General features: G+C 49.3%; 1 protein-coding gene across 3 annotated transcripts in view; it reads right to left on the bottom strand.

Moving 5' to 3' along the window:
- The window catches only part of RNF157 (ring finger protein 157), a 128,199-nt gene that overhangs the window by 13,234 nt on the left and 87,092 nt on the right, over positions 1-27,873 (bottom strand). For all 3 annotated transcript variants that reach the window (XM_044297999.1, XM_044297998.1, XM_044298000.1), the window contains 11 exons: positions 20,763-20,829; positions 19,683-19,726; positions 11,873-11,920; positions 11,721-11,792; positions 11,425-11,584; positions 10,655-10,767; positions 10,335-10,567; positions 7,041-7,146; positions 6,676-6,787; positions 3,076-3,269; positions 2,930-2,983 (listed from right to left, as the gene is read on the bottom strand). In XM_044297999.1, coding sequence (XP_044153934.1) covers positions 2,930-2,983; positions 3,076-3,269; positions 6,676-6,787; positions 7,041-7,146; positions 10,335-10,567; positions 10,655-10,767; positions 11,425-11,584; positions 11,721-11,792; positions 11,873-11,920; positions 19,683-19,726; positions 20,763-20,829 — 1,203 coding nt within the window. The remainder of the gene's footprint in view (positions 1-2,929; positions 2,984-3,075; positions 3,270-6,675; positions 6,788-7,040; positions 7,147-10,334; positions 10,568-10,654; positions 10,768-11,424; positions 11,585-11,720; positions 11,793-11,872; positions 11,921-19,682; positions 19,727-20,762; positions 20,830-27,873) is intronic.

Here is a 27,873-nt window from a genome sequence, read left to right as displayed (position 1 = left end):
TAAACTACTGTACGGCCACACAGCGGGGCGTAGAGTGAAAGGTGCGCCATATGGTTTTTGGAAGCCAGATTTTGCTGGACAGTTTTTTTGACACCATGTCCCATTTGAAGCCCCCTGATGCACCCCTAGAGTAGAAACTCCCTAAAAGTGACCCCATCTAAGAAACTACACCCCTCAAGGTATTCAAAACTGATTTTACAAACTTCGTTAACCCTTTAGGTGTTGCACAAGAGTTATTGGCAAATGGGGATGAAATTTGAGAATTTCATTTTTTTGCCTAATTTTCCATTTTAACCCATTTTTTCCACTAACAAAGCAAGGGTTAACAGCCAAACAAGACTGTATCTTTATTGCCCTGACTCTGCTGTTTACAGAAACACCCCATATGTGGCCGTAAACTACTGTACGGCCACACAGCGGGGCGTAGAGTGAAAGGTGCGCCGTATGGTTTTTGGAAGCCAGATTTTGCTGGACAGTTTTTTTGACACCATGTCCCATTTGAAGCCCCCCTGATGCACCCCTAGAGTAGAAACTCCATAAAAGTGACCCCATCTAAGAAACTACACCCCTCAAGGTATTCAAAACTGATTTTACAAACTTTGTTAACCCTTTAGGTGTTGCACAAGATTTAATGGAAAATAGAGATACAATTTCAAAATTTCACTTTTTTGGCAGATTTTCAATTTTAATATTTTTTTTCCAGTTAGAAAGCAAGGGTTAACAGCCAAACGAAACTCATTATTTATGGCCCTGATTCTGTAGTTTACAGAAACACCCCATATGTGGTCGTAAACTGCTGTACGGGCACATGGCAGGGCGCAGAAGGAAAGGAATGCCATACGGTTTTTGGAAGGCAGATTTTGCTGGACTGGTTTTTTGACACCATGTCCCATTTGAAGCCCCCCTGATGCACCCCTAGAGTAGAAACTCCAAAAAAGTGACCCCATTTTAGAAAGTACGGAATAGGGTGGCAGTATTGTTGGTACTAGTTCAGGGTAGATATGATTTTGGGTTGCTCTATATTACACTTTTTGTGCGGCAAGGTAACAAGAAATAGCTTTTTTGGCACGTTTTTTTGTTTTGTTATTTACAACATTCATCTGACAGGTTAGATCATGTGGTAATTTTATAGAGCAGGTTGTCACGGACGCAGCGATACCTAATATGTATACAATTTTATTTATTTATGTAAGTTTTATACAATAACTTCATTTTTAAAACCAAAAAATTGTTTAGTGTCTCCATAGTCTGAGAGCCATAGTTTTTTCAGTTTTTGGGCGATTATCTTGAGTAGGGTCTAATTTTTTGCGGGATGAGATGACAGTTTGATTGGCACTATTTTGGGGTGCATATGACTTTTTGATCGCTTGCTATTACACTTTTTGTGACGTAAGATGGCAAAAAATAGCTTTTTTTACACCGTTTTTTTTTTTTTTTTTTTTTACGGTGGTCACCTGAGGGGTTAGGTCATGTGATATTTATATAGAGCCGGTCGATACGGACGCGGCAATACCTAATATGTATACTTTATTTTTATTTATGTAGGTTTTACACAATGATTTTATTTTTGAAACAAAAAAAATGATGTTTTAGTGTTTTCATAGTCTAAGAGCCATAGTTTTTTCAGTTTTTGGGCGATTATCTTGAGTAGGGTCTCATTTTTTGCGGGATGAGATGACGGTTTGATTGGTACTATTTTGGCGTACATGCGACTTTTTTGATCACTTTTATTACCTTTTTTGGGAAGTAAGGTGGGCAAAATTTCAATTTTCTCATAGTTTTTATTTTTTTATTTTTATGGCGTTCACTGTGCGGGGAAAGTAACATGGCCGTTTTATAGATCAGGTCGTTACGGACGCGGCGATACCTAATATGTGTAGTTTATTTTATTTTTTTAATTTTTATTCAGTGATAAATGTTTTTTTTTTTTATCTTAAACTTTTTTCACTTATTCTTTTTATTTTTGGACCCAGACCCACTTGGTTCTTGAAGATCCAGTGGGTCTGATGTCTGTAAAATACAGTACAGAACCCCTATAGGTTTCTGTACTGTATTTTACTTACACTGAACAGATCTATGCTTTCAGCACAGATCTGTTCAGCACCATGAGCAGGCGTCCTGTTGCCATGGGAACCTTCCCCGTCTGCTCAGTTATGGTCAGAACTTCGCAGACGGGGAAGGGTGAGGACGGGGCTTCGGGGGGCTCTCTGGGGGCTCTCTCCCTCTCCATCGGGGGGCTGCAAAGGCACAGCAGCCCCCCGATCGGAGAGGGAGGGAGCTCCCTCTTACTGTTAACCTTTTCCATACAGCGGTCCGTACGGACCGCTGTATGGAAAGGGTTAAACGGCTGACATCGCATCAACGATGTCAGCCGTTTATACCAGGGTGCCAGCAATGTGCTGGCACCCTGGTATACCCACTGTACACCAACGATTACGCAATAGGAGGCGGGCGGGGGATCGCGATCCCGCCTGCCGCACCGCCCGCCTCCCGCAACGCCCCACCGCCTGCGACACCCCCCCTGCACCACCCGCCGCCATCAAATCATGCAGGGGTGCAGGGGGGGGGTGTACTATATTGATTTTAGGCACTCTAAAGTTTCTGATCCCCGCGATCAGAAACTGCAAAAAGCGCAGCAAACCGCAGGTCTGAATTGACCTGCGGTTTTCTGCGATCGTCGATGCGGGGGGGTCAAATGACCCCCCCCTGCATTGTTACAGGATGCCGGCTGAATGATTTCAGCCGGCATCCCGTTCCGATTAACCCCCGCGGCGCCGGCATCGCTATTTAAAGCCATGACGTACCGGTACGTCATGTGTCCTTAAGGACTCGGGAAACATGCCGTACCGGTACGTCATGTGTCCTTAAGGGGTTAAGACTCCCCTAGCTGACTCCAATATGCATCAATGCACAATCCATAGTTTGGTACCTCTGCATCCATTTCATCTGCAGACACAGTCACAAAGTGTCCCTCCGGTGACAGCTGTTAAAAATGAGAGAAGTCAATTACTAAATGTGATAAGCAGGTAGGAGTCCATACAAAAAACAAAAACAAAAAAACACTGCCAGTCTCACCTCTCCTTCTTCAGAAGGGGATCCGCTGGGAGCCACAGGAGGTGACGGTGTAATCCCCGCTTCCTCCTCCTCCATTACACCTGCTGTGTAGGAACCAGACATGGAGGACACAGTGTCTGTGCTGAGCTGGGACTGCTGGCTGTGGGACGAGGCCATGGACATTACGGACTGCGCCAGGCTACTGCTCAAGGGGTCTGCGCAAAAGATGAGGGTGCAGTAGGGGAAAGGAGGAAGTAATGAAAAATGAGAGGACGGCAGAAAACAGAAAGGAGGAAAGACAGCAGTAATGCAGAAGGAAAGTATTAAAGGTAAGACCAAAGAATGAAAGAGGGTAGAACGGGGACAGAGTGTGGGGTGAGGAAGGTAAAGAGCACAGAAGAAGGGGCATGAAGTGGGTGAGGAGTACAATTAAATGGTTAAAGAACGGAAAATCAACAGTGACATCTTGTGGTCAGCTCTGGTATAAGACAATAAATCTGCTAATTTGGTATAAAAGGAACCAAGAAAAAGGTATAAGCACATTGAAGCTGCCACCTTGTGGGCTAAACCAGCGCTAGCAGCAGCATAGTCAAAAAAACACTGCAATGAAATAACATTGTGTGTGTATAACGGGCACTCAAAGCATAGGGAGTTGCATCAAATTGTTCCATTTATTAAACATAAAACCTTCATACTAAAACATATGACATAGATATAACATTAAAAGCAAATAATATGCTGGTCCCGGATAGTTAATGTACAAGAAAATCAAATAGTTGATCAGATGGTAACTATACCAAAAAAATAGAGTATAAACCTGGATGGTAGATATACCAGAATGGATGGTTGATATACCAGAAAATCAGGTGGATGATCAGACAAAAATCAGATAGTGTGTAATAGATCGAATGGATGCACCACATAGATGTTAAAAGTCCTCCAGATTCTATTTCCAGTGGTAACATATAGAGTCACTTATATACTCAACAGTAGGGTATGTGACCACTGTTGGCTTGATATGATCAACATACGAAACTCCTATGTACGAACCTCTGGTATAGCCGGCAGTCCAATAGACAGGAAGTAAAGGGCCCCAAGCCCGATTCTGCATCGAGACTCCCCATGTGATAAACCATTTTTCCTATGAATAATTTTTCGGCTCCTACACGTTCTCCTGTTATTGTAAAGGAAGATCTCCTGGAAGCTTCGTAAACCTATCCGAGAAGGATTATTGTCGAGAGGACATTTTGAGAGATCCCTCAAAGAGATTGAAATTCGAGAAGTCTCCAAAGAAATTTGGAGATTGAGAAAATTTCGAAAAAAATTTCTTTAAAAAAAATGCCCTAGGACTTGGATCATGCCATCTCCCTAGAATCGCTTTGAAACACAGCTAAGGCATGGAATGATGTTATGGGGATTTTACATCAATTTTCTAAAAAAAAAACGCATATGCGTTTTCCATGCGTTTTTACACAAATATATGATATTTCTGATTCCAATTGATATTGAAACTCTCTTTGGATACCTCATCACTTTTTATGATAATATATTGGTGATTGGGGAGATTTAGTTAAACTTTTTGAGCTAAAGTGTCCTGAGGAAATAGCTGGAAGAAATCCTTTTATATATAATAATTCTTTCTCCTAACTATCAGTGCTCTATTGGAGCAACTAATCCCCGCTATGTCATACATTGGGGAACAATATGAACATCCCCTTCAAAGTGCTATATTTATAATGATGGGATATAAGTGACATAATAATGGCATAGATACCGTATGTACATCCACTGATGCGAATTCTTTTGCTAACATTGCACTATACCCCCTTCTTGTTGTAACCTTTTGATTCAACACGTGTTCTAAATGTCGATTGATGAGAAAAGATGATTTGCACCATAGAGCAGCTGAAACCAGTCCTCCTAATTAAACCATGAGCAATGGGTGACTTTACCCCACTTCCTTAACAGCATATAAAATATAGACTGCTACATATAGAGATCCACAACAGCCACTGAGGAAGAGGTTTGACACCTTGAAACGCGTATGGCAACTTATGGTATCCCGACAATAGAAATCTACGGATAAGAAACAGCGCGCTGTATTTCTGAAAAAAGTGATGTACTAAGTCACGTGGGACGCCAAGTGAGACGCCACCAAACACATGATCAACACTCGGAAGTTTCAATTCAGCTTCGATTCAAGCGCAATACGCCAACAGAGTATGAATCTTTTCTGGACTATTGTTGCTGGCAGAGGAAAATAAATCTTCGCCGAGCGGTCTGCCCAACCGAATAACCACCGAGAGGTGGTGAAGACTCGGTAAAGAGACTGCTTTTACTTTGTATATCCTTTACTTCCTGTCTATTGGACTGCCGGCTATACCAGAGGTTCGTATGTTGATCATATCAAGCCAACAGTGGTCACATACCCTACTGTTGAGTATTTAAGTGACTCTATATGTTACCACTGGGAATAGAATCTGGAGGACTTTTAACATCTATGTGGTTTTTGATCATGTATATCAATCGACTTTAGATTATTCATTCGATCCATTACACACTATCTGATATTTGTCCGATCATCCACCTGATTTTCAGGTATATCAACCATCCAGGTTTATACTTGATTTTCTGGTATATTTACCATCTGATCATTTATTTGATTTTCTTGTACATTAACTATCCGGGACCAGCATATTATTTGCTTTTAATGTTATATCTATGTCATATGTTTTAGTATGAAGGTTTTAGGGTTTTATGTTTAATAAATGTAACAATTTGATGCAACTCCCTATGCTTTGAGTGCCCGTTATACACACACACACATTCTTTTTGCATTTGTTTATAGGGGTAAACATACATGTGAGCACCTCACTCCATTTGGATTGCAGGTGAGCCGCCTGTCTACTCTTTGCCAATGAAATAACATTGCCAGGGCACTTTTTTCCATTTGTAGGTAAACTGAAATTCTGAAATTGCAAGTCCATTCTGTTAATTAAAGGGTATCTATCATTTAAAAAAACAAATAACAAAAGAAAAACCTTTTAACATCATAGGGATGCTAAGGCCCCTACCACTGGCTAGAACGAGGAGACAGGAGCTCTTACCTGAGCACTGTGCACCTCTCCTGGAACAGCAGAGCCTACAGTGTACAGATCCACAGACAGTCTCTAGACATTTTATGGCACCATACGTGCTCACTCCACCCTCTGAGGAGAGCCAAGCACAACTGATCAATAATGGCTTGGCACAGCACTCAGATGTGCACCTCAGTCCCTCCGTTCTAGCAGTCGGTTGGGGTCTCAGCACACAAACCTCACTAATCAAAACCTATGACACGTCAAATATTAAAGGGGTTGTGCAGGCGTAGAGAGACCCAACTGCTTGCTGCGGGCAAATGCCCAACGTCCATTATGTATTGTGCACAGCTACCACTCATTAATCTGACAAGTGCAGAAGACTTAATGGGCGTTGTGCAGTTTTACCAGCACATCGATTGCCCAGTGGGCAGTTACATATCTTCATGCTAAATGTTAGATCGGGCAGCACAGTATGCCTGGCCAATCCCTTTCATGAGCTTCGTTTTTTTAAATAATATTAAAACTGAGCAGATTGTCTGACCTTCCGGAGAGGTGATGGTGGAAGACAGCGGCGTTCCTGTGCAGGAAGACTGGTCAATAGCTCCTGATGAGGAAAGAGTCAAATTCTCACTTTCTGGAGTTGCTCCGCATTCCTGAGAAAGAATAAGCGCGTCAGTATCATCTCTTACCCTGTCACTTCTGTAAAAGGACCTATACCTCCTAAAGTCCTCTTTCCATGTCACCCCCACCCACACTTTGTGTGCTTCATTCATGCGTTTGCTCTGAGTTATAAAGCTTGGAAAGCCTATTCCTATTTCTCCACCACCACCACACATTGACTCTTATTAATGGCCAATTAGCAGTGCTTACTGATTAATATACTCATTTTTCAGACCACTTACTCACCTCAGCTAGTTGGGGTGTCTTTTTTCGTGGCGTTCGGATCTCGGCTTCACTGAATGATTTTTCCATCTCGTCTTCTTGCAGCACTGAAGAGTTCTGGGAAATTGACCTACAAGTGCAAAATCTCTGTATCATACTCTAATCATCACATTCATTTTATCCCACCCAAGAGATGCAGTATATGCAGGAGCATGGGGAAAGTTCATGTTCTGTCATGTATCATGTTGCTGAAACAAAGTTGTAGTTATGTTATGCTGATTTAAATATGTTTGGTCAGCTTAAAGGGGTTGTGCAGAAATATATATCGATGGCCTATCCTCAGGATAGGTAGTCATTTATCTGATCATTCGGGGTCCACCCACCTATTAGCCGTTTGAAGAGGAGGCGACGCTCCATGCGAGTGCCGCTTCCTTTTTATTACATGGCGCGTCGTCTCCTCTGGAGCAGAGGTGTAGTGTAAATTACAAGTACTCGATCAATTTAAATGAATGGAGCAAATACTTGCCATTACACTGCACCTCCAAAGCTTCCGAGACAATGGGCTCGCATGGAGCGCCACCTCCTCTACAAAAAGCTGATCGTCAGGGGTTCCGTGTGTCTGACCCCATAACTTTTTATAGTTATATCTACTGAGCTGTGTGGGGGCTCATTTTTTGGTGGGACAATCTGTAGTTTTTATTGATACCATTTTGGAGTGCGTACGACTTTTTGATCACATTTTATTAAATTTTTTTGGGTAAGAAAAGCAATGAAAAAAATGGCAAATTGGCAACTTTGACGCTTTTTTCTGTTATGCCATTCGCAGTATTGGAAAAATATTCTCAGATTTTAATAGTACGGGCGTTTTCGGACATGTTTTTTGTTATTTATATATATATTTTTTTAATTCAAGTATTTTTAACAGTATTTTTATGGTTTTAAAGCTTGTATTTTAGCCTACAAAATCCAATCTTTAAAAACTTTTTATTGCAGCTCTTCAGAGAGACCCAGCGTATTGAAACCAGTTGCCGGCATCCTTAACTGGCCGCAAAAGATGCCAGTAAGAAGCCCAGAAGCGCTTGGTCACGGCATCTAAAAGGCTTCAATGACCACAATCGGCATTATTGCTGGTCCCGGTCATTAGCCAGGGGTCTCTGCTGTTTGAAATAGCGGAGACCCGCCGGCCATGACGGCCGCTGCATGTGCAAGTGTAACACCCCAGAGTGGTGTTACCACTTCTGCACCTTGCTACTGTCTTTATTGGTCTAACCTTATGTCATTTCATACATTTATTTTGTTATGCAACTGTTATGTTCACATGTAATGTGCCTGGTTCACCAGTCACCAGTAGGTGGCAGCAAACACGGCAGAGCTATACTTAGAGTGGAACCTTCAATTCCATTCAATCCCCCCCCCCCCCCCCCCCCCCCCCCCCCCGCCCCCTCTGGAGAGAGTTGGCCAAGTCCTACTCCCTGCAGGAAGGGTGGGGTGTAAGTCCAGTTAGTCTAGTTTAGCCCCAGCTAGGGACAGGTATGCAGGGGGCATGTCTCTGCTGTACGTGCCCACGCCAGCCAAAGCACCCTAAGCTCTGCTGGCCATGGAGACAAAAGCTTGAAGCCTCAGGAGCCAGGAGGAAAGTTCCCTGGCATAACCATAAGTCATACTAAAGAGAGAAGTGCAGCATACAGAAGAAGCAGAGTATTGAGCAAGCCTGTCAGTACAGCAGAAAGAGAAAGCTAGCAGAGTTATTGAATAAGCCTGCCAGTTTAATGCTAAAGCCTGCTGAGACCAAGACAAAGCATTTCTGATGAACGTTTATTCGAGTAAAGCTGCTGTTCAACTACATACATGGTCTAGACTGAAGTTATTTCTTTAAATCCCTCAATTATTCCCCCTATTTATTGCTTCGGAGCCAAAGCCTGGGGTCCAGCCGTATCCAGGTAGGAGCATCGTGACATACATAAAGGGAAATTTTAGGCCACACTATACCACTTGGCATTCCTACACCCGGGACGCGTTTTATATAGAGAGGGCCCTAGGGGGAGGCGCCCGTTGCACGAGCATGCACAATGTTTGCACTTCACTCCAGCGCCATACACGTACAGCGCTGGTAGTGAAGGGGTTAAAGGGGATGTCCCATGAAAAGTATTCTACATTTTTCAAACCAGCACCTGGATCTGAACACTTTTGTAATTGCACGTAATTAAAAATTTTGTACAGCCATTAGGTATTCACTGAAATCTGTGTAGCGCCACCTGCTGTTTGCTTTTTTTCTAATTTCTCTGTCCTGCTTACTGAAATGGAAGAGCATGCTCAGTTCCATCGTTCAACTGCCCCCAGCCGCAGTAGAAAGTACATGCTTCCTGAGAAGGTGCACACTTCCTAAGCTGCCAACTTGTAATAAATCTAGCAGAGCAATTGGAGCAATGATTGGGGAGATCTCTGGATCCGTGTGAGGTACAGGGCTGGTCCCAAGTTGTTGTTTTTTTACATTAATCATGCAATAACCCCTTTAAGATGTCATGTGGACATGTCATTCCCAGTAAAATATGCTATATGTGAGGTGTGTTCAGGATGCTGCTGCCTTCACTAGCTCTCCTGTATCCGCACAGTTTCATTTCTGTACAGATTTCTCCTTCTACAACTCACCCCCCTGAAATGTCACCCCTATTTCCAGCCTGTGTGGTCTGTCCTCCTTGAAGACTTGGATGCATTCCTTCCTACCTCTCTACTCTATGAGCAGCTCTGCACAATCTTCTCTTCCTCTCTGCTGCTATCTTTAGGGAATAGAGGGGGAGAGCAGAGAGAGAAGCGGTACAGCCAGGAGCAGTGTGCTGTCAAAGCTATGTCAGAATTGCCAGCACCACCAGGTAGGTGAAGGATATACACAAATTCTTCAGCAGCAGTCTTAAGTACCAGAAATACACAGCTATGTCCATTGTGTAGTGGAAGGAGCTGGTTACTGTAGTGCAGCTCTCATTAAAGTGACTGAGAGCAATTCTGTAGTAACCTGCTCTGTCCACTACAAAATGGAAGGAGCTGTGTAGTTCCAGAGCCAGAGCTACTTCTGAACAGCTGGTAAGGATGTGGGGTGATCAGATATCGATGTCCTATCCTTCATTTTGCATTCAGGAAGGAAAGGAACAATGTATTGCAAAGGTGACCAAAGCATTTAACTTGCTTATAGTCTAATGTACTGTACACGTGTGGCATGAAGGACAAAATACGCAAATCACATATACTCATGACTTAAAGGGGTTGTCTAACACGGACAACTCAGCATGGAGAAAGTGACACAGTACTACTTTTTTGACAAACCTGGAAATGCTTTTTTTCAGCTTTAGAGCCTGGCTGCCACAGAGATGCTGAAGAGGTGAATGCATGCGCAGGTGGGGCAGCTGGATGTCACTGCCGTATGAAGGAAGCACTCCCGGCCGCCGAGAATCCCCTAGAGCTCTTAATGGGGGGGCCGAAGGCGATGGGGTTAAGGGTCCATTCAAAGCCTCCAAAAGGGACACAACTTCATACCCAGGCGGAACATGTTCAGAAGACTAGAATTGGATTGATTAGAGATATAAAGCTTATATTATCAGAAATATGAGAATTAGCAGGAGTCCATTATAACATCTCACACTCACCGTGTGCTCTTCAGAGTCTGAGCTTGGGGCTGCAATGATTGGACTAAACCCGGCAGGTGAGTGAGGACCTGGAAGCTTTCTCATCGCTCGGATCTGAAGAAGCGCTCGGAAAGCTGGAAAAAGTTTTGGAAGTTTATTTAGATCAGATTCAATTGATGGATTTTGTCTTTCGATAAAGAAAAGGTGATCAGGTAGAGTGAATAAAAAAGGAGCAAGGGTTAGTTAAAGGGGTTGGCACACCCCAGACATCGCTAGGATATGCCATCAATGTCAAATAGGAACCACACCTATCTCCAGAACAGGACCACTGAAGTGAACCAAAAGCAGCGGCGCATGAGTGACAGTCCCCCATGCATTTCTATGGGACTTCCCAAAATAACTGAGCGCTCACTGAGCTATTTCCAGCAGAGGTAAATGGAGCGATGGCAGCACTTGCACGGTGTGCACTCCGTTCATTTTTATGAGATTTTCGAAAATAGCTTAGCGTGCTCACGTGCTATTTTTGGGAACTCCCATAGAAATGAATGGAGAGCCCAGCGCGCATGCGCGGTGTGTGGTTCTTCACTTTGGGGACCCTGGTCTCTAGGAAGGAGCAGGTCCTGACATTGGTGGCATTTCCTAGCGATATGCCACCAATGTCTGAAGTGAAATAACCCCTATAAGTAAGGAATGTGAAGCGATCCTTGATATATTTATCATTTAGGGTCTAGAATGAAATGAAGAAGAACATGGCAGGCTTTAATAGAGGACAGCTAGTCTCCAATACTCACGCAGACGGCAGATAGGGCAGTTGCTTGCTTGGTAACGCAAGGTATCTGCACAGGTATTACACAGGCAAAGATGTCGGCATGGCAAAATAAGTGTGTCCCGAACATCAGACAGACAAACAACACACTCTGCACTATTGTCACTGACTTCATCTTCCATTACCTGGAACATGATAAAACAACGTGTGATGGCTACGGGGCGAATATTCACTTGTCTGCATGTCTGGGCATACACTGCGTACCGCCATATAATACAGACAGTGCACCTCTAGGATATGTACACAAGATCATACATTTACCTTAGAGTCATGGGAATTGTACTTGTTTTCAATCCCATAGATTTCTTGCAAGAGGTAACTGACCCCATCCACCTGATGAGAAATGAGAGAAGAGACTAAGTGCATTCAGCCCCCCCGTGATGTACCATCTCCTGAAATTAGTGCTTTCTTACCACTTGTTTCTGCTTCAGGGGCTTCACACAAAAACTGCCATCTGCATGCTGCAAAAGAACAAAAAATTAAAACACTAAAACAAGGAGAAGGCAAACAGTCTGTCTAAGAGAACAGACCCCTAGCAGCTGAAACAAATAAACATAGAACACATAGACTTTTTAAAAATCTGAGAGTCACACTGTTAGGGTCCATTCACACGTCCGCAAAACACGAACACCGGCCATGGCCGCACATAGCCGGCGGACCGCACTCGGCCGGCACTTTAATATAAATGTCTGCGGACAAGAATAGGACATGTTCTATTTTTTGCGGAACGGAAATGCGGATGCGGACAGCACAGTGTGTGCTGTCCGCATCTTTCCCGGCCCTATTGAAAATGAATGGGTCCGGATCCGTTGCGGAACTGATCCGGATCCATTTTGCGGACGTGTGAATGGACCCTAAGGGTATGTTCACACGACAAAATCTGCAGCAGAAAACTCTGTGGCAGATCAGTAGCTGAAAACAGGTTGCTTTTTGCTTGTGGTTTTGTAATTTGGTGGTATTTTTAGAGGCATTTTCGGATACTGTTTGAGTGAGGATTTTCTGCGTTCCCATTGTCTTCTATGGAAAACCAGCATCAAATCTGCTTCAAAGTAGTAACAGGTCACTTCTTGGGGTATGTTCACACTGCCAAAATGTGCAGTGTAAAATCACTGGCAGATTATCAGGCTAATCTACCACTGTGAACAGAGCATCTTTGACGGTGGAAACACCCCCAAAAATGAGCAAACACCCACTAGCATTTTAGCTCTTCCCCACTGACTTCGATGGGGAAGGCAGCTAAAATCCATTTCAAAGAAGTAACATGCTCCTTCTGAAGCGGATTTTAGATCAGTGGTGAAAAAAAACGTCAATGCGAAGCTGTTGGTGGCGAATTCCACAGCGGATTTGTCCATGTGAACATGTGTTCTTCAAGTCAGCTGCTGAAAGAAAACATGGTTGACTTACACTGAAGTCATTGGGAAGCGGATGATGACGTTCTGAACGTGGATTATCCAGCCTGTTTTCCACCGCTGGATCAGTGGCAGATTTTGTCCATGTAAACACAGTCTCAGGTTGTATTACTTAGAAATGCTGATGGCTGAACAAGCTAGGCCAACAGCTATCAAAGTGTATGGCCAGCTTAAGAGTCTGCGTCTCAATGCTGACATATTACAGATGGTGAGAATGTGACTCCTCCTGTGCTGCATCTGTTCTGTGGAACTCACTGCCCTGGACCATTAGATTTGCTCATAACTTTTCCACGGTTTTAAAATGAGTTTCTTTAAGGAGACCTACGATGTCACATAACCTCCACTCTGCTACGTCTGAACTTGCTGCCCTTGTCACGTCACTCGGCACTTTACATACATGTTGGCTGCCTGGTTCATGCAGCTTTATATGATATAATATTTGTAAGCTCTTACTAGCAGGGGCCTAATGGTTTCACTAATGGTTTGTTCATTTAGTTTGATTACTTGTTACTTTCTTACTGGCGAAGGTGCTTTATAATACCTGTAATCCGTCTGTCTGCATGCTACACTATCCAAACAGCAACAGAAACATGGAGGAAAAGAAATGAAGGTGGGGAGAGATCTTAGCTGTCGACCAATCATGTACCGAACCTTTCTCAATGACATGACTTGTACAAAACGGCACATCTCCAGCTCCCGGCACTTATAATATAAGGCTACTTTCACATCAGCGTTTTTCTAAACCGGGATTGAGATCAGTCATATGATTTCAAAACCGGAAGAAAACGCTTCAGATTTGTCCCCATTCATTGTCAATGGGGAGAAAACTGAACGGAGTGCACCAGAATGCATTCCGTTCCATTTTGTTGCATTCCCACGCCGGACACAACTGCTGCAAGCGATGGTTTTCTGTGCGTCATGGGATACTGATCGAGACGGATCCGGCATGACACACAAAGTAAGTCAATGGTGCCCTATCTGTTTTGTCAGACACAGGGGGAAAAAGGAGATTTTTGTGAAACTCACCTGTAAAATCTTTTTCTCGTCTTTTCCATTGGGGGACACAGACCATGGGTATAGCTTAGAGGTATTAGTAGGAGGGACACTATGCAAATGAAAGAGCTCCTCCTCCTCGGGCTATACCCCCAGACTCCACCAGGAGGAACTCAGGCGTTGCACAAGCAGTAGGAGAAGGAGCAAGAAAAAATCATGGAAACCATCGGACCAAGCCATAAGGTCCAACCAGAAACAGAAAAACTGAACTAAAGACCCCTCCTGCAACAGGAATAATGGGTGGGAGCTGTGTCCCCCAATGGAAAAGACGAGAAAAAGATTTTACAGGTGAGTTTCACAAAAATCTCCTTTTCTCGTGCTTTTTTCCATTGGGGGACACAGACCATGGGACGTCCAAAAGCAGTCCATGGGGTGGGAAAAAATATCAGCACCGCCAGGAGGAACGCCCCAACGGTCAAACAGGAACCACAGCCTGCAAAACCCTGCGGCCAAAGCCGCATCAGCCGAAGCCAGTGAATGCAACTGACAAAAATTTGCAAAGGTATGCAAGGACGACCAGGTGGCCGCCGTACACAGCTGAGACGCAGAGGCACGACTGCGTCTTGCCCAGGAAGCCCCCTCCGCCCCAATGGAGTGAGCGGCAATTCTAGCCGGGGGAACTCCACCACAAGCGTGACAAGCCGCGGAAATAGCCAAGCAGATCCAGAGCGCCAAGAACGGCGGACGGAAGCAGTAGCCGCGAGACACACCTTCAGGACCCGTACAACATCCAGGGAATGCAGAGTGCGTTCCTTGGGGTTAGCCGGAGAAGGACAAAAGGAAGGCAGGACAAGATCCTCATCAAGGCGGAAGGGAGAGACCACCCTGGGCAAAAAGAAGGGGACTGGACGGAGCACAACTTAATCCTGGAGGAAAACCATTAAGGCTCCTGACAGGAAAGAGCGGCCAGCTTCGACACCAGTCTGACCTAAAAGCTCGTGATGGGACGTGAACTCACAGCCACTGCATAATAGCCCAGAACTTTAATCACTACGCTATGTAGCTGTATCAGAAGCTATGGTCACAAGGAAGTCCAGATGAGAACAGTCAGAGAGACCCTCCTCAAAGGCTCGAAGGGAGCCGACTGCAGAGCGCGCAGAACCAAATTGAGATCCCAAGGAGACAAAGGGGGAACATACGGGGAACCGAATGCGCCACCCCCGAAGAAAGGTCACCACCGGACCCTTAAGAGCAAGGGACCTCTGACGGCCCGCGCCGAAACCTGACCTTACAGGGAACTAAGCGACAGTCCCTGCACAAGCCCAGACTGAAGAAAAGACAGTACCATCAAGATGGAAAACCGAAGGGGAGGGAACCCCGAACCCTCAAAAAAGGATAGGAAGGCCATCCAGGTACGATAGTAAATCCGGGAGGAAGAAGACTTCCCCGGACTGATCATGGTCCTAACCACTGAATCCGAGAACCCCATCTTTATCAGGATGGCGGTTTCAACAGTCACGCCGGTAAACGAAGAGACCGCAAATTCCGGTGGAAGAACGGGCCCTGAGACAGTAGGTCCTGTCCGTCGGGAAGAGGCCATGGGGCGTCCGCCAGCAACCGAGCCACGTCCGAAAAAACCACGCGCGGCGAGGCCACTCTGGGGTGATGAGAACGGTCGGAGTCCCTTCCGCCTCGAACTGGCGTAGACCCTTTGGTAGGAGAGGAAAACAGAGGAGGCTGAAGTCCTGCCACGGAGACACCTGCGCATCCATCCGTACGCCTCCGGATCTCGGGCGCGAGCCAGGACCACTGGGATCTTGTTGTTGAACCCGGACGCCATTAAGTCCACATCCGGACGGTCCCATCTGTGGCAGATTTCTTCGAACCCTTCTGGATGCAGAGACCACTCGCTTGGATCCACCGTGTTGTGGCTTAGAAAGTCCGCTGTCCAGTTGTCCATTCCTGGAATGCAAACTGCTGACAACACCGGAACGTGAGTCTCCGCCCACGTCAGAATTCATCTTCACCTCCTGCATCACCATCCGGCTGCGGGTCCCGTCCTGATGGTCGATATAGGCCACGGCCGCGGCATTGCCCGTTTGAACCCGCACTGGGAGGCCCGCAAGGAGAGAGGTCCAATAGGAGAGAGAGAGCGGAAAAAATCGCCCTCAATTCCAGAAAGTTGATTGGAAGGCGAGACTCTGCCGCCGACCAAATTCCTTGAACCGTGCGAGACTGGAAAACGCCCCCCCAACCCAGGATGCTGGCATCGGTGGCGGCGATCGTCCAGGAGAATGCGAGAAAGGAACTCCCCGACCTCAGGTTCTTTGGGAACAGCCACCAAGGGAGAGCTGCCCGAACCCGCTGAAAGGTAAAGGATCTCCTGTTGCGCCAGGCGAGTGTGAAACTGGGCATATGGAAGGCCTCGAAAGAGGCTACCATAAGACCCAGGACCTGCAAGTATTCCCGAATGGAGAGGCACGGGGAGCGCAGCAGATGCGACACTGCCCCCTGGACCTGGGAGGACTTGAAGGCTGGTAGAATACTTAGGCAGCCGAGGTGTCCAAAATCACCCTCCGGAAGGAGAGCCTCTGGGACGGGAAGAGGCAGGAGTTTGGGAAAGTTACCAGCCAGCCGAACCGTTCCAGGGTCTGAACAGTGATCCGGACGCTGTCCTGTGGTCTGCGGTAGAGAGGGGGGCCTCTATCCGGATATCGTCCCGATAGGGCAGCAAAGGAATGCCCCTGGTACGAAGAAGCGCCATGAGCGGTCCAGGACCGTGGCAAGGACCCGCGGGGTGGTCGCCAACCCGAAGGAAGGGCGACAAACTGACAGTGTCGACCCATAATGGCGAAGCGCAGGAATCGATGGTGGGATTCCGCAATCGGGACATGTGATAGGCCTAGGAGCAGCAGGGCGGGCTGACTGGGCCCTCTAGTGCCGGGAAGGCTGGTGCAAAGGAAGGCCTCTTTGCGGGCGACCTGAGACCCCCGGCGGAGGAAGCAGGCGACGGCCTACCAGATGAGAAACGGCAAAAGGCATGCAGAGATGAACTCGTCCAGCTGATCCCCATAAGGTCTGGAAACCCCAAAGGGGAGATTAGCAAGGGAACGCTTGGTGGAGGCGTCAGCAGTCCCACACCTTCAATCAGATCTCTTCGCGCTGAGTGACAGAGATGGCCAACCTGCGGGCAAAGAGGGAAACAATGTCCCTAGAAGCTTCGCAAAGAATCTTAGAAGCCTGAGACATCTGGAGAACCAACTCCAGTGTGTTAGTAGCCGCATCTCGTACCGCCAGTTCCTGGTGGTGGTGTTGTAACCACACCGAGAGAGCACTGGCTACCCCTGCTGAGTGAAAGGTAGGTCACAGGGACGCGCTGCCAGCGAAAAAAGGACCTGGAAGAGAGTCTATGCGTCTGTCTACAGCATCCTGGAAAGAGGAACTGACTAAGACAGGAAGGGCCACATAATTGGCTAATCCGGCCACCGGAGGATCCACCTTAGGGGGAGGAGACACCTCCTCGCCGTCAGCAGGGAAAGGAAAGTATATTCATGCGCTGGGTGGTCGAGAACCTTATTAAGACCACCCCAGGCCCTGGACATGACCGCGGAAAAATCCCTCATGGACCGGGAACATGGTAGTCTCCGACTGCCTGGACGGAAAAAGGGGGAACTCCTGACCAGTGGAAGGAGGAGAATCCCCTTGGAGAATAAATGTGTCTCGGACAGTCACCACTAAGTCAGCCACCCTGGTGGAGAGCTTAGGCGAGGGGTCCCGCTCCATGACCTAATCAGAGCCAGGAAATTCTCCTTCAGACTTGCGCTCCCTAAGGGAGGGGAGAGTCGCCCGAACGCGCCTCTAGACGAGGGGGGGAGGGGGGGGGGGGGGGGAGAGCCAGAGCCATCCGAGGAGGGATGCTGCTGCTCACGCTCCCTGTTAGTATTCGGGCGTCTTCTGTGGAAAACCACTTAGAGAGGTGGTTGGCGTCACAGGATTTGAAAATGCCCTATAGTCCAAAAAGGACCTGGCTCGTCCGAGCCGGATAATTCTCCTTCGGATTACTCTCCCTAGGGAGGGGGAAGAGCAGTCCGCAAGCGCCACCGGCGAGGTGAGGGGGGTGGAGAGACAGGAGACATCCGAGGTGGGATGCTGCCGCTCACGCTGCCTCTTCGTAGTCAGTCACCCACTGTGGGGACCACTGAGAGAGATGGAGTCGTTAGCGCCACAGGATTAAAGGACATGGTTGCCTTGGCGACTAAGACCAATTTAGCGGCCGCGCTGGACATGGCAGATGCCCAAGCGGGGACCGCAGGCCCCCAGGGACGTGGAGGAGGGGTGGAGGAGGGGGGTAAGGCAGGGATGCAGGTAATACTTATCTGCTCCTGCAGAACTTCTCCCTCGACTCCAGGACCAGCAGGGATGCACCTCATCAGGCGTCTGACTCCTTGTCCAGGAGTGCAGTGTTCTGGTGGAGGGTGGCAGCAGGAGACCCAGTAGCTGGTGGGATACCGGAGCTGCAGGTCGAGCCCGGATCCACTTGTCTTCTTTGGGGGGCAATGGAGGCAGCCAGGCAGCGTCCAAGGACGGCAGCGGGCATTCCACGGGGGACCAGGAAGGCGCCATGCCGACCTGTGTCCCCATCTAGAATAATATAAACAATTTTTGAAGGCTGAAAGGGGCTTTGAACTCAGAAAGCCTGGACATGGGGCAGCAGCAGCAGTACCACTGAGCTACCAGCTTGCCTGGCACAAAACGGAGTAGAGTGATGAGGAGCTGCACGGCCATGAGCAAACAGAGTCTCCGGTGTAAGGAGAGTCAGAGCGGCATGCCGAGGCTCCGCCTCCCCGAACGCGTCATTATGGCGCGAAAAAAGCGCACGCGCGAAAATATGCGCGAAAATAAGCGCACGCGCGTGGAAATAAGCGCGCGCGTGATTTAAACAAACACCACGTGGAGGAGCGGCCTGCCGGCGGGCGCTGAGGGAGCGCAGCAGCCAAGGCCCGACGAGAGAAGCGCTGAAGCCCACAGTTTAAGGGGGAAGAGATGCCAGTACTCCAGTTCCAAAATGAAGAAAGTGCCCCATCAGGATCCTTCTTCAAGTTCACCCAGGTAGCCACAGACAAATAGACACAGAGGGAGGGGGAGGGATTGGGCAACACTTATCTGCTCAGCATGCTCCCTCGATGTCCAGACCAGCAGGGATGCGCCTCTTCAGACTTCTGACTCCAATCCAGGAGAACAGTGCTCTGGAGGAGGGTAGGCAGCAGGCGTCCCAGCAGCTGGTGGGATGCCGGAGCTAACAGGTCGAGCCCGGATCCACTTATCTTCTTGGGGGGAAATGGAGGCAGCCAGGCAACGTCCCAAAGAAGGCGGCGGGCACTCCACGGGGGACCAGGAAGGCGCCATGCCGACCTGTGTCCCCATCTAGAATAAAAATAACAAAAAGGAGTAGAATCAGAGAGTGTCAACCTCCTTCACCAGACACTAAGCAAAGACTGAGTTCCTCCTGGTGGAGTCTGGGGGTATAGCCCGAGGAGGAGGAGCTCTTTCATTTGCATAGTGTCCCTCCTACTAATACCTCTAAGCTATACCCATGGTCTGTGTCCCCCAATGGAAAAAAGCACGAGAAAAACGGATCCGGTGCCCATTGACTTACAATGGTTCAGAACAGATGCAGACGGTTGTATTATCATAACGGAGGGGTTTTTGCTGATCCCCTGTTGGATCCAGCAAAAACGCAGATGTGAAAGTAGCCTAAACTGGCAGAACTACGAGACATGCTCTACTGATAAAGACTAAGATCTAGACTGTTTATACTCACCCTTTCAAACGTTGCCATTAATACGTGGCAGTGCCCAAGATGTTCTGCAAAGGACAAGAAATGTGTTAACTTCACTTCAGCGGCACAGCCAGTGAATGGCGACAAGGGCAAGTGTGACATCTGCCCATGTACGACCCCCTCCCCTAAAACGTATGACAGGTCTGGGGGATTTATCTTTGTTTGCTTATTGTTTTTTTCATCAAGTGATGCTAAGCCCTGGAAATCTAGTTAGACAAGTGGCTAAACCACTGCCTCAAGTCATATTCCCAGATATATAGTGTCTTGAAAAGGTATCCATACCCCTTGAACTTTTAATTTTTTCATGTTACACCCACAAACCTAAAAGTAAAGTAGCAAGTATGTGTGAAGTGAAATGAAAATGATGATACATGGTTTTCGAAATTTTTAAATAAAAATCTGAAAAGTGTGGCATGCATTTGTATTCAGCCCCCTGTACTCCGATACCCCTAAACAAAATGGAGTCTTGGCTTGATGCTCTAGATGACACCACTGCTTATTACAAATATATCTCTGTATAATATGTTATTATGTGGAGGTGTCCGCCACAGCCACACAATCACTGGCCGATCTCTTGGACTGCGTCTGAACAATAACCAAGTATATACAATGCAGCAGATTTTTTGACAGACATCTGCAACAGTCTTGAGTGTCACCAACAGGTGCCCACCAAGGGAAACAGATTGTCTAAATCTTGCATATGTGAAACTGCTCTGCCATTCAGCGGATCTGATGGGCTCAGTTCACTCAGTCCTTATCCAGTCACTCATTTGAGGGGTTATTTAAAATGTGACATTGCAGCCACTTGTTCAGACAGCACAGATGTCCTAATGTAAAGGTAACCAACCATAAAAGTGTCCAATCATGGTCTATACCATGCATGCAGTACATGAGGGCATTAATCAATGTATTAATATTAGCAAACGTTCCGAAAAATACATTGAATGAAATGAGACAATGCTTGTCATAAGAGATGGGAAGGCGTTTCCTCCGATCTGTGGCATCAGTCTTGTGCCAATATTTCAGTCATCAAATTATGAGATTGACACATCTGTTTCTTACCTTCACCTTCGTCCACCACTGCATGGACAACCATGGGATATACTTCTCGATCAAGATCAAAGGTCAACTGAAAAAAGAGCGTTAATGGAGCATCCATACGTAAGTCAGTGAACTTCACTTCTTAAGTGTAAACTCAATTAAAAGGGATATTTCCATCATGGCACATCTTTAGGAAATGTCATTACTTTATGATATGAGCGGGGCCAACATCTGGGAACTCCACTGATCCTGAGGGTGACCGGCCCAAAGGGTTGAACTAGCGCTGCCGCTGCTCACTGTTATTATTGGAAGGGGTACAGGTTGTTTGACCCCCATGTGATGCTAGGATGACACAATGCATTACTGCTGCAGCGGCACATGCGACCCCATGGACAGCATTGTGTCAGTGACAGCGGCGGGACCAAAGGAATCTGAACGCAGTAGTGGGGTGCAGGTAAGTAGGCTTGCAGCTGCAGGATTGGCGACATGGAGGAGTCAGACCGAAAGGCCCCTGAACGTAGACAACCCTTTAGGCTTTATTCACACGTCCGTAAAATGGGTCTGCATCCGTTCCGCAAATTGCAAAACGGGTGCGGACCCATTCATTCTCTATTGGGCAGGAATGGATGCGGACAGCACACAGTGTGCTGTCCACATCCACATTTCTGGAGAGCCCCGCGATCTTCCGGTCCGCGACTCCGGAAACAAATAGAACATGTCCTATTTTTCTCCACAATTGCGGACAAGAATAGGCATTTCTATGGGGGTGCCAGCCGAGTGTATTGCGGATCCGCAATTTGCAGATCTGCAATGCACTACGGACGTGTGAATGGACCCTTAATCGTCTGTTAACACAGCGGCAGACAGCAGAATTCTGAATACAGCTGTGGATTAAAGGAGCACAAAATATGTAAAACGAAGTCTTTGAAAAAAAGTTCCAAAAAGGAGATTTTTGTATAACTTACCAGTTAAATCTCTTTCTCGCTCTTCCTTGGGGGACACAGACCTTGGGTATAGCTCAGCTCCCTAGGAGGCGTGACACTAAGTAAAACTGTTAAGCCCCTCCTCCATCAGCTATACCCTCAGCCTGGAGATAGAGGCTACCAGTTGCGTGTCCAAGTAGTGAAAGGATAACAACCAACAACGTAAACAACAGCCAGCAACCCAACGGGGCGCCAGACCATAACCCCATAACCAAACACAGAAGGGTGGGTGCTGTGTCCCCCAAGGAAGAGCGAGAAAGAGATTTAACTGGTAAGTTATACAAAAATCTCCTTTTCTCGCCCATTTTCCTTGGGGGACACAGACCTTGGGACGTTCAAGAGCAGTCCAAGAAGGGAGGGACCACAACCCAAGGCGGAACACCACCTGAGCATCAGGAAACCGCAGCCTGCAAGACCAGGCGGCCCAAAGCAGCATCCGCTGATGCATGCGTATGCACTCTATAGAACCTGGTGAAAGTGTGCAGAGAAGACCAAGTGGCTGCTTTGCACAACTGCTCAGCCGAGGCCCGATGCCTCTGCGCCCATGAAGCTCCGACTGCCCTGGTGGAATGAGCAGTGACGCCGAAAGGCGGAGCCCTGCCCTTGGCTCGATAAGCCTCAGACACCGCCAGTTTAATGAAACGGGCAATGGCCACCTTGGAGACCGCCAAACCCTTGCGCGAACCCTCCGGAACCACAAACAGGGAATCCGTGCGCCGAAAAGATCCGGTGACCTCCAAGTAAATCCTCAACGCCCTGACCACATCCAGACGGTGCAGTTCCCGTTCTCTGGGGTGGGAAGGAGAGGGACAGAGCGACGGAAGGACGATGTCCTCATTGATGTGAAAGGCGGAGACCACCATTGGCAGGAAGGACGGGACAGGCCGAAGCACAACCTTATCCTGGTGGAAGACCAGGAAAGGTTCGGAGCAAGAAAGAGCCGCCAACTCCGACACCCGTCGGAGAGACGTGATGGCCACAAGAAAGATGACCTTACAGGACAGAAGGCGAAGGGAGACCTCCCGCAAAGGCTCAAAGGGGGCAGACTGGAGCGCCGAGAGCACCATATTCAGGTCCCAGGAAGGAACCGGAGGGCGGTACGGCGGAACAGAGTGAGCCACCCCTTGCAAAAAGTCTTAATCGGCCCCAGAGAGGCCAAGGGACGCTGGAGAAGAATAGACAGCGCCGAAATCTGTCCCTTCAGAGAACTGAGGCCCAGCCCCAGGTCCAGACCCGACTGGAGGAAGGACAGGATTGTGGGAAGAGAAAACCGGAGAGGTGGGATGCTCCGGGACTCACAAAACCCAGATAGGATCTCCAAACCCGATAGTAGATTCTAGAGGACACGGGCTTACGAGCACGAATCATGGTGCGGACTACGTCCGCGGAGAAACCCCGTCGCGTTAAGACGGCGGTCTCAACAGCCACGCCGTCAAACGTAGCGAGCCTAAATGCTCGTGGAAGATCGGACCCTGAGAGAGAAGGTCTTCCCTGGAGGGCAGTGGCCACGGTGCGTCTGCCAACAGCAACATTAGGTCGGCGTACCAGGACCGACGGGGCCAATCCGGGGCGATTAGAATCGCGGGAACGCCCTCTGCCGCGATCCTCCGAAGAACCCGTGGCAGGAGGGGGAGAGGAGGAAAGACGTACAGAAGGGAGAATTCGCGCCACGGAAGGACGAGCGCGTCGGCGCCGTATGCCTGCGGGTCCCGTGCCCTGGCCAGGTATAGGGGAACCTTGTGGTTGAATTTGGAGGCCATGAGGTCTACGTCGGGGCGACCCCAGCGAAGACAAAGGGCCTCGAACACCTCTGGGTGCAGCGACCATTCTCCCGGGTCGATGGTGGACCGGCTGAGGAAATCCGCCGCCCAGTTGTCCACCCCCGGGATTTAAATTGCAGACAAGGCTGGCACGTGCGTCTCTGCCCAGAGGAGAATGAGGGACACCTCTTGCATCGCCGCAGCGCTGCGGGTGCCTCCCTGATGGTTTATGTACGCCACAGCCGTGGCATTGTCCGATTGGATCCGAACAGGGTGGCCCTTCAGTAGATGGGTCCAGTGTCTGAGGGACAAAAGAACTGCCCTCAGTTCCAGAATGTTGATCGGAAGTCTGGACTCCGACAGAGACCAAACACCCTGGACGGATCGGGGAGGGAAACCCCCCCCCCCCACCCCCGTAAGCTGGCATCGGTGGTAATCACCAGCCAGTTCAGTGGAAGGAAGGACCTCCCCCTCAGAGGGATATGCAACCACCAGCTGAGGGAAGCCCGAGCCAGGGGAGGCAGAAGGAAGGTCCTGTCCAGACTCCTCGGTGATTTGTCCCAGGCCGACAGAATCGCCCTCTGAAAAGCGCGGGATCGGAACTGTGCGAATGGCACAGCTTCGAAACAGGCAACCATCTTTCCCAGCAACCGCATGCTGGATCTGAGGGAAGGACGGTGATGACGGAGAAGACTGCGAACCGACCCGCGAAGGGCCAGGCGCTTGTCCGACGGAAGGCGGACCTCCGCCAGTTCCGTATCCAGGAGCATCCCCAGGAAGATCAGCCGTCTGGAGGGAGTAAGGGAAGACTTGGGGTGGTTGATAATCCAACCAAAACGCGTCAGGGTCTCCAGAGTGAGATCCACGCTGCCGGATGCCTGAGAAAGGAGGGTGCCTTGACCAAGATGTCGTCCAAGTACGGAAGAAGAAAAACACTTCTTGAACGTAGAAGAGCCAAGACAGGGGCCAGGACCTTGGTGAACACCCGAGGAGCCGTTGCCAGACCAAAGGGAAGGGCGACGAATTGGAAGTGATCGTCCCCCACCGCGAAGCGCAGGAAGCGGTGATGACATGGAGCAACCGGAACGTGGAGGTATGCATCCTGAACGTCGATTGAAGCCATGAAATCCCCCTTCTCCAGGGAGGCCACTGCGGACCGGAGAGACTCCATCCGAAATCTCTGCAGACGGAGAAACCGGTTCAGGCGCTTTAGGTCCAAGATCGGCCGCACCGAGCCTTCCTTCTTGGGGACCACAAAGAGGTTCGAATAGAACCCCCTGAACCTTTCCGTCGGAGGCACAGGGGTGACGACACCCTTGTCTATTAGCGAGCGAATGGCCGCGAGAAAGGCGGCCGCCCGTACGGGATCCCGCGGAGGACGTGAACGGAAGAAACGGTCTGGCGGAATGGACGCAAATTCGATCTTGTACCCGCAAGATACAATCTCGAGCGCCCATGCGTCTGAGATGTGGGCCCGCCAAACGTTCCTGAACAGGAGAAGGCGGCCCCCCACCCGGGTGGGTGGGGGCGCACCTTCAGGCAGAGGGCTGCTGGCCTGTGGAAGCCCGCGCAGGCTGGGCCTTGCGCCAGGTAGGTTGCGCCCGAAAAAACGGCTTCTTGCGTCTATCCTGGGCTGGGCCGGAGGAAGAAGAACCGGCCGCTGGTCTAGACCCGGTGGGTTTACGAAAGGACCGAAACCGGGACGAACCAGCGCGACCACGGGGGGCGCCCTTTTGCCTGGACTGGGGGAGGTGAGTACTCTTCCCACCCGTGGCCTCTGATATAAGTTCGTCCAGACGGGTCCCGAACAAGCGGGAACCCGTGAATGGTAGGCCGGCCAAAGAACGTTTGGAAGCGGCGTCCGCCGCCCAAACCTTCAGCCAGAGTTCCCTCCTGACAGAAACTGCCAGGGCCGAGGAACAGGCAATGAGGGCACCCGCATCAAGGGAGGCCTCACAGATAAATTTTCCGGCCTGGATAATTAGCTGGGCTAAGGAGCGGAGGTCCTGAACAGGGACGTCCGACCCTAACTCCTGCTCCAGTTGCAAACCCCATTCAGAGACCGCTTTACCAACCCAGGCGGAGGCAAAGACCGGTCTAAGGGCCGAACCAGAGGCAGTGAATATGGCCTTAGAGAGGGATTCCGTACGACGGTCCTCAGCAGACTGGAGGGAAGATCCGTCCTGTACAGGAATAGCAGTGCTCTTGGACAGGCGAGCCACGGGAGGATCAACCTTGGGTGGGGATGTCCACGTGGTCACAGAATCCGCTGGAAAGGGATAGCAAATGTCCAGCTTTTTAGGCGTAATAAAGCGGACGTTAGGCCGAGTCCAAGCCTTGGATACCACAGAAGAAAAATCGGCATGTATGGGAAAAACCTTGGAGGCCTGTCTGGGCCGGAGAAAGGACACGCCGGCCTGCTCAGAGCTGGGGGGGTCATCATGTATCTGAAAGGTATCGCGGATGCTAGCGATAAGATGCCCCACCGCGGATGACAATTTTGACGGAAGCTCTGAGTCCATGTCCACGTCCGAATCCGCCAGCTCTCCCTCAGAAGGCGTATCCCTTTGAGAGGATAGGCTTGACTGAGCTCGCACGCGTGGCGGAGAGAGCGAAACATCAGGAGAAGATGTGCGCTCAATCCTCGGACGTTTCTGAGTATGCCGGGCCCTGGAAGATTCACTGGGAGGCAGGGAATCAGTGGGGGCGGCAGAAACGGAATTCCCAGCGGGCGCGACAGGGATTGCGGCAGCCTGCGGGAGAGGCGGTCTATCCACGAGACGGCCCACTACGTGCGTAAGGCTCTCCACCGCCTGAGACAGAGACTTAGCCCAGTCAGGGGGTTCAGAGGCAACGGGGGGCGTAGCGGGAAGCGGGCCCTGCACCGGGGCCTGACATGCAAGGCAATGCGGCTCAGATTGCCCACTCGGAAAAAGTACCTTGCAGGAGGTACAGGCATGGTACCAGGGTTTGGGGGCACCCGTGGGATCTGACATGTTGAAAAAGTGGTCGCACCCTGATACAGAGACCACAAGGGGTTGCAGCAGCTATGACCAGGAGGGTTAGGAGAGTGTTAACTGTCCTACCAGTGCCTCAGAAGAACGTCAGGAGTGAAGACCAGATCAACAGCTGCAGAAGGCAACAATAGCAGAGCGTGCGTCCAGAAACACGATCCATGCACCGGGAGTCTCCCACGTGGCTCAGCTTCCAGACCGGAGTGAGGAAACGCGGCAAAAAACTCAGCAGAGGCGCGGGAAGAAGCTCCGCCCCCTACACGCTTGACTGTCTCCTGTGAAGGAGAACGTAAACTCCGCCCCCAATGACGCGCGCGCGCGTGCGAAAAAAAACACGCCCCCTGCTGCCGAGAGCTCTCAGGCCTATGCAGGAGCGTGAGCCACAGAACGAACTGCCGTAAAATAAAGGCCCGCAGGCCCAATGCGTGGCGATATCAGGTGGGTGACCTCACCGAACCTCCACTGTCACCATGTCCCCCGCCGAGCCCGAACCGTCGATGTCGGGCCTAAGCCCCGCCCCCCGATCACGGCACGGAGCGGCGGTGGCGGGGAGGGAGAAGGATGATGGCACCGCTTCTCAGAGAGTAATGCCAGTGGGCCCTAAGACAGTGGGGGGGGGGAGCAGAAGCAGCCGCAGATGGGGAGATCTTCAAGAGAGGGACAGAGCGACGTGCTCAATGCAACCACGGGTGCCCCCCCAAAACCATGCAAATAGGGACAGGGTATGGGCTGGAAATAGCCATCTTACCTGTCTTCGCCCTCAGTTCCTTCCAGCAGGGTCGCCCCTTCAGCCACTGGCACCGCAGTGGCAGGAAGCTGGAAGAGGGGCTTGGCGTGCGGGCGACCCCCTAGCTGGCGGGATGTAGGGGAGCCAGTGCTGCCCAGATCCTCCTATTGCTTCTGTGGGGGAGGCAGCAGTGCAAATAAGTTGACACTGGCGCAGCTCAACCCCGGGAGAGCAGAGAGGTCCAATGCGTCTCTGGTATCCCTAGGAAAAAACAAAAATAAAATAACAAATTAGAGAAAAAATTAAAACAAGGAGAAAACAGCCCTGCAGTAGCAGGGGGTGTCTTGCCTCCTTGGACACTAAGCTAAAACTGGTAGCCTCTATCTCCAGGCTGAGGGTATAGCTGATGGAGGAGGGGCTTAACAGTTTTACTTAGTGTCACGCCTCCTAGGGAGCTGAGCTATACCCAAGGTCTGTGTCCCCCAAGAAAAATGGGCGAGAAACATAACTTATCAAATATTATAAAAAATAATTCAGCTCTAATAATGTAAAGCTTTTAAAGGGGAAATCCCATGAAATGTATTCCTACGCAATAAATAGGGCATTTCAGTGCTGGAGTAGTGGTCTCATAGGGAAGTGCCCCAGACA

This window comes from Bufo gargarizans, chromosome 6 (genome assembly GCF_014858855.1).
Source record: "Bufo gargarizans isolate SCDJY-AF-19 chromosome 6, ASM1485885v1, whole genome shotgun sequence".
NCBI lineage: Eukaryota > Metazoa > Chordata > Amphibia > Anura > Bufonidae > Bufo > Bufo gargarizans.
Note: the sequence above shows the minus strand (reverse complement) of the source record. Positions and strands in the feature narration are given on the sequence as shown.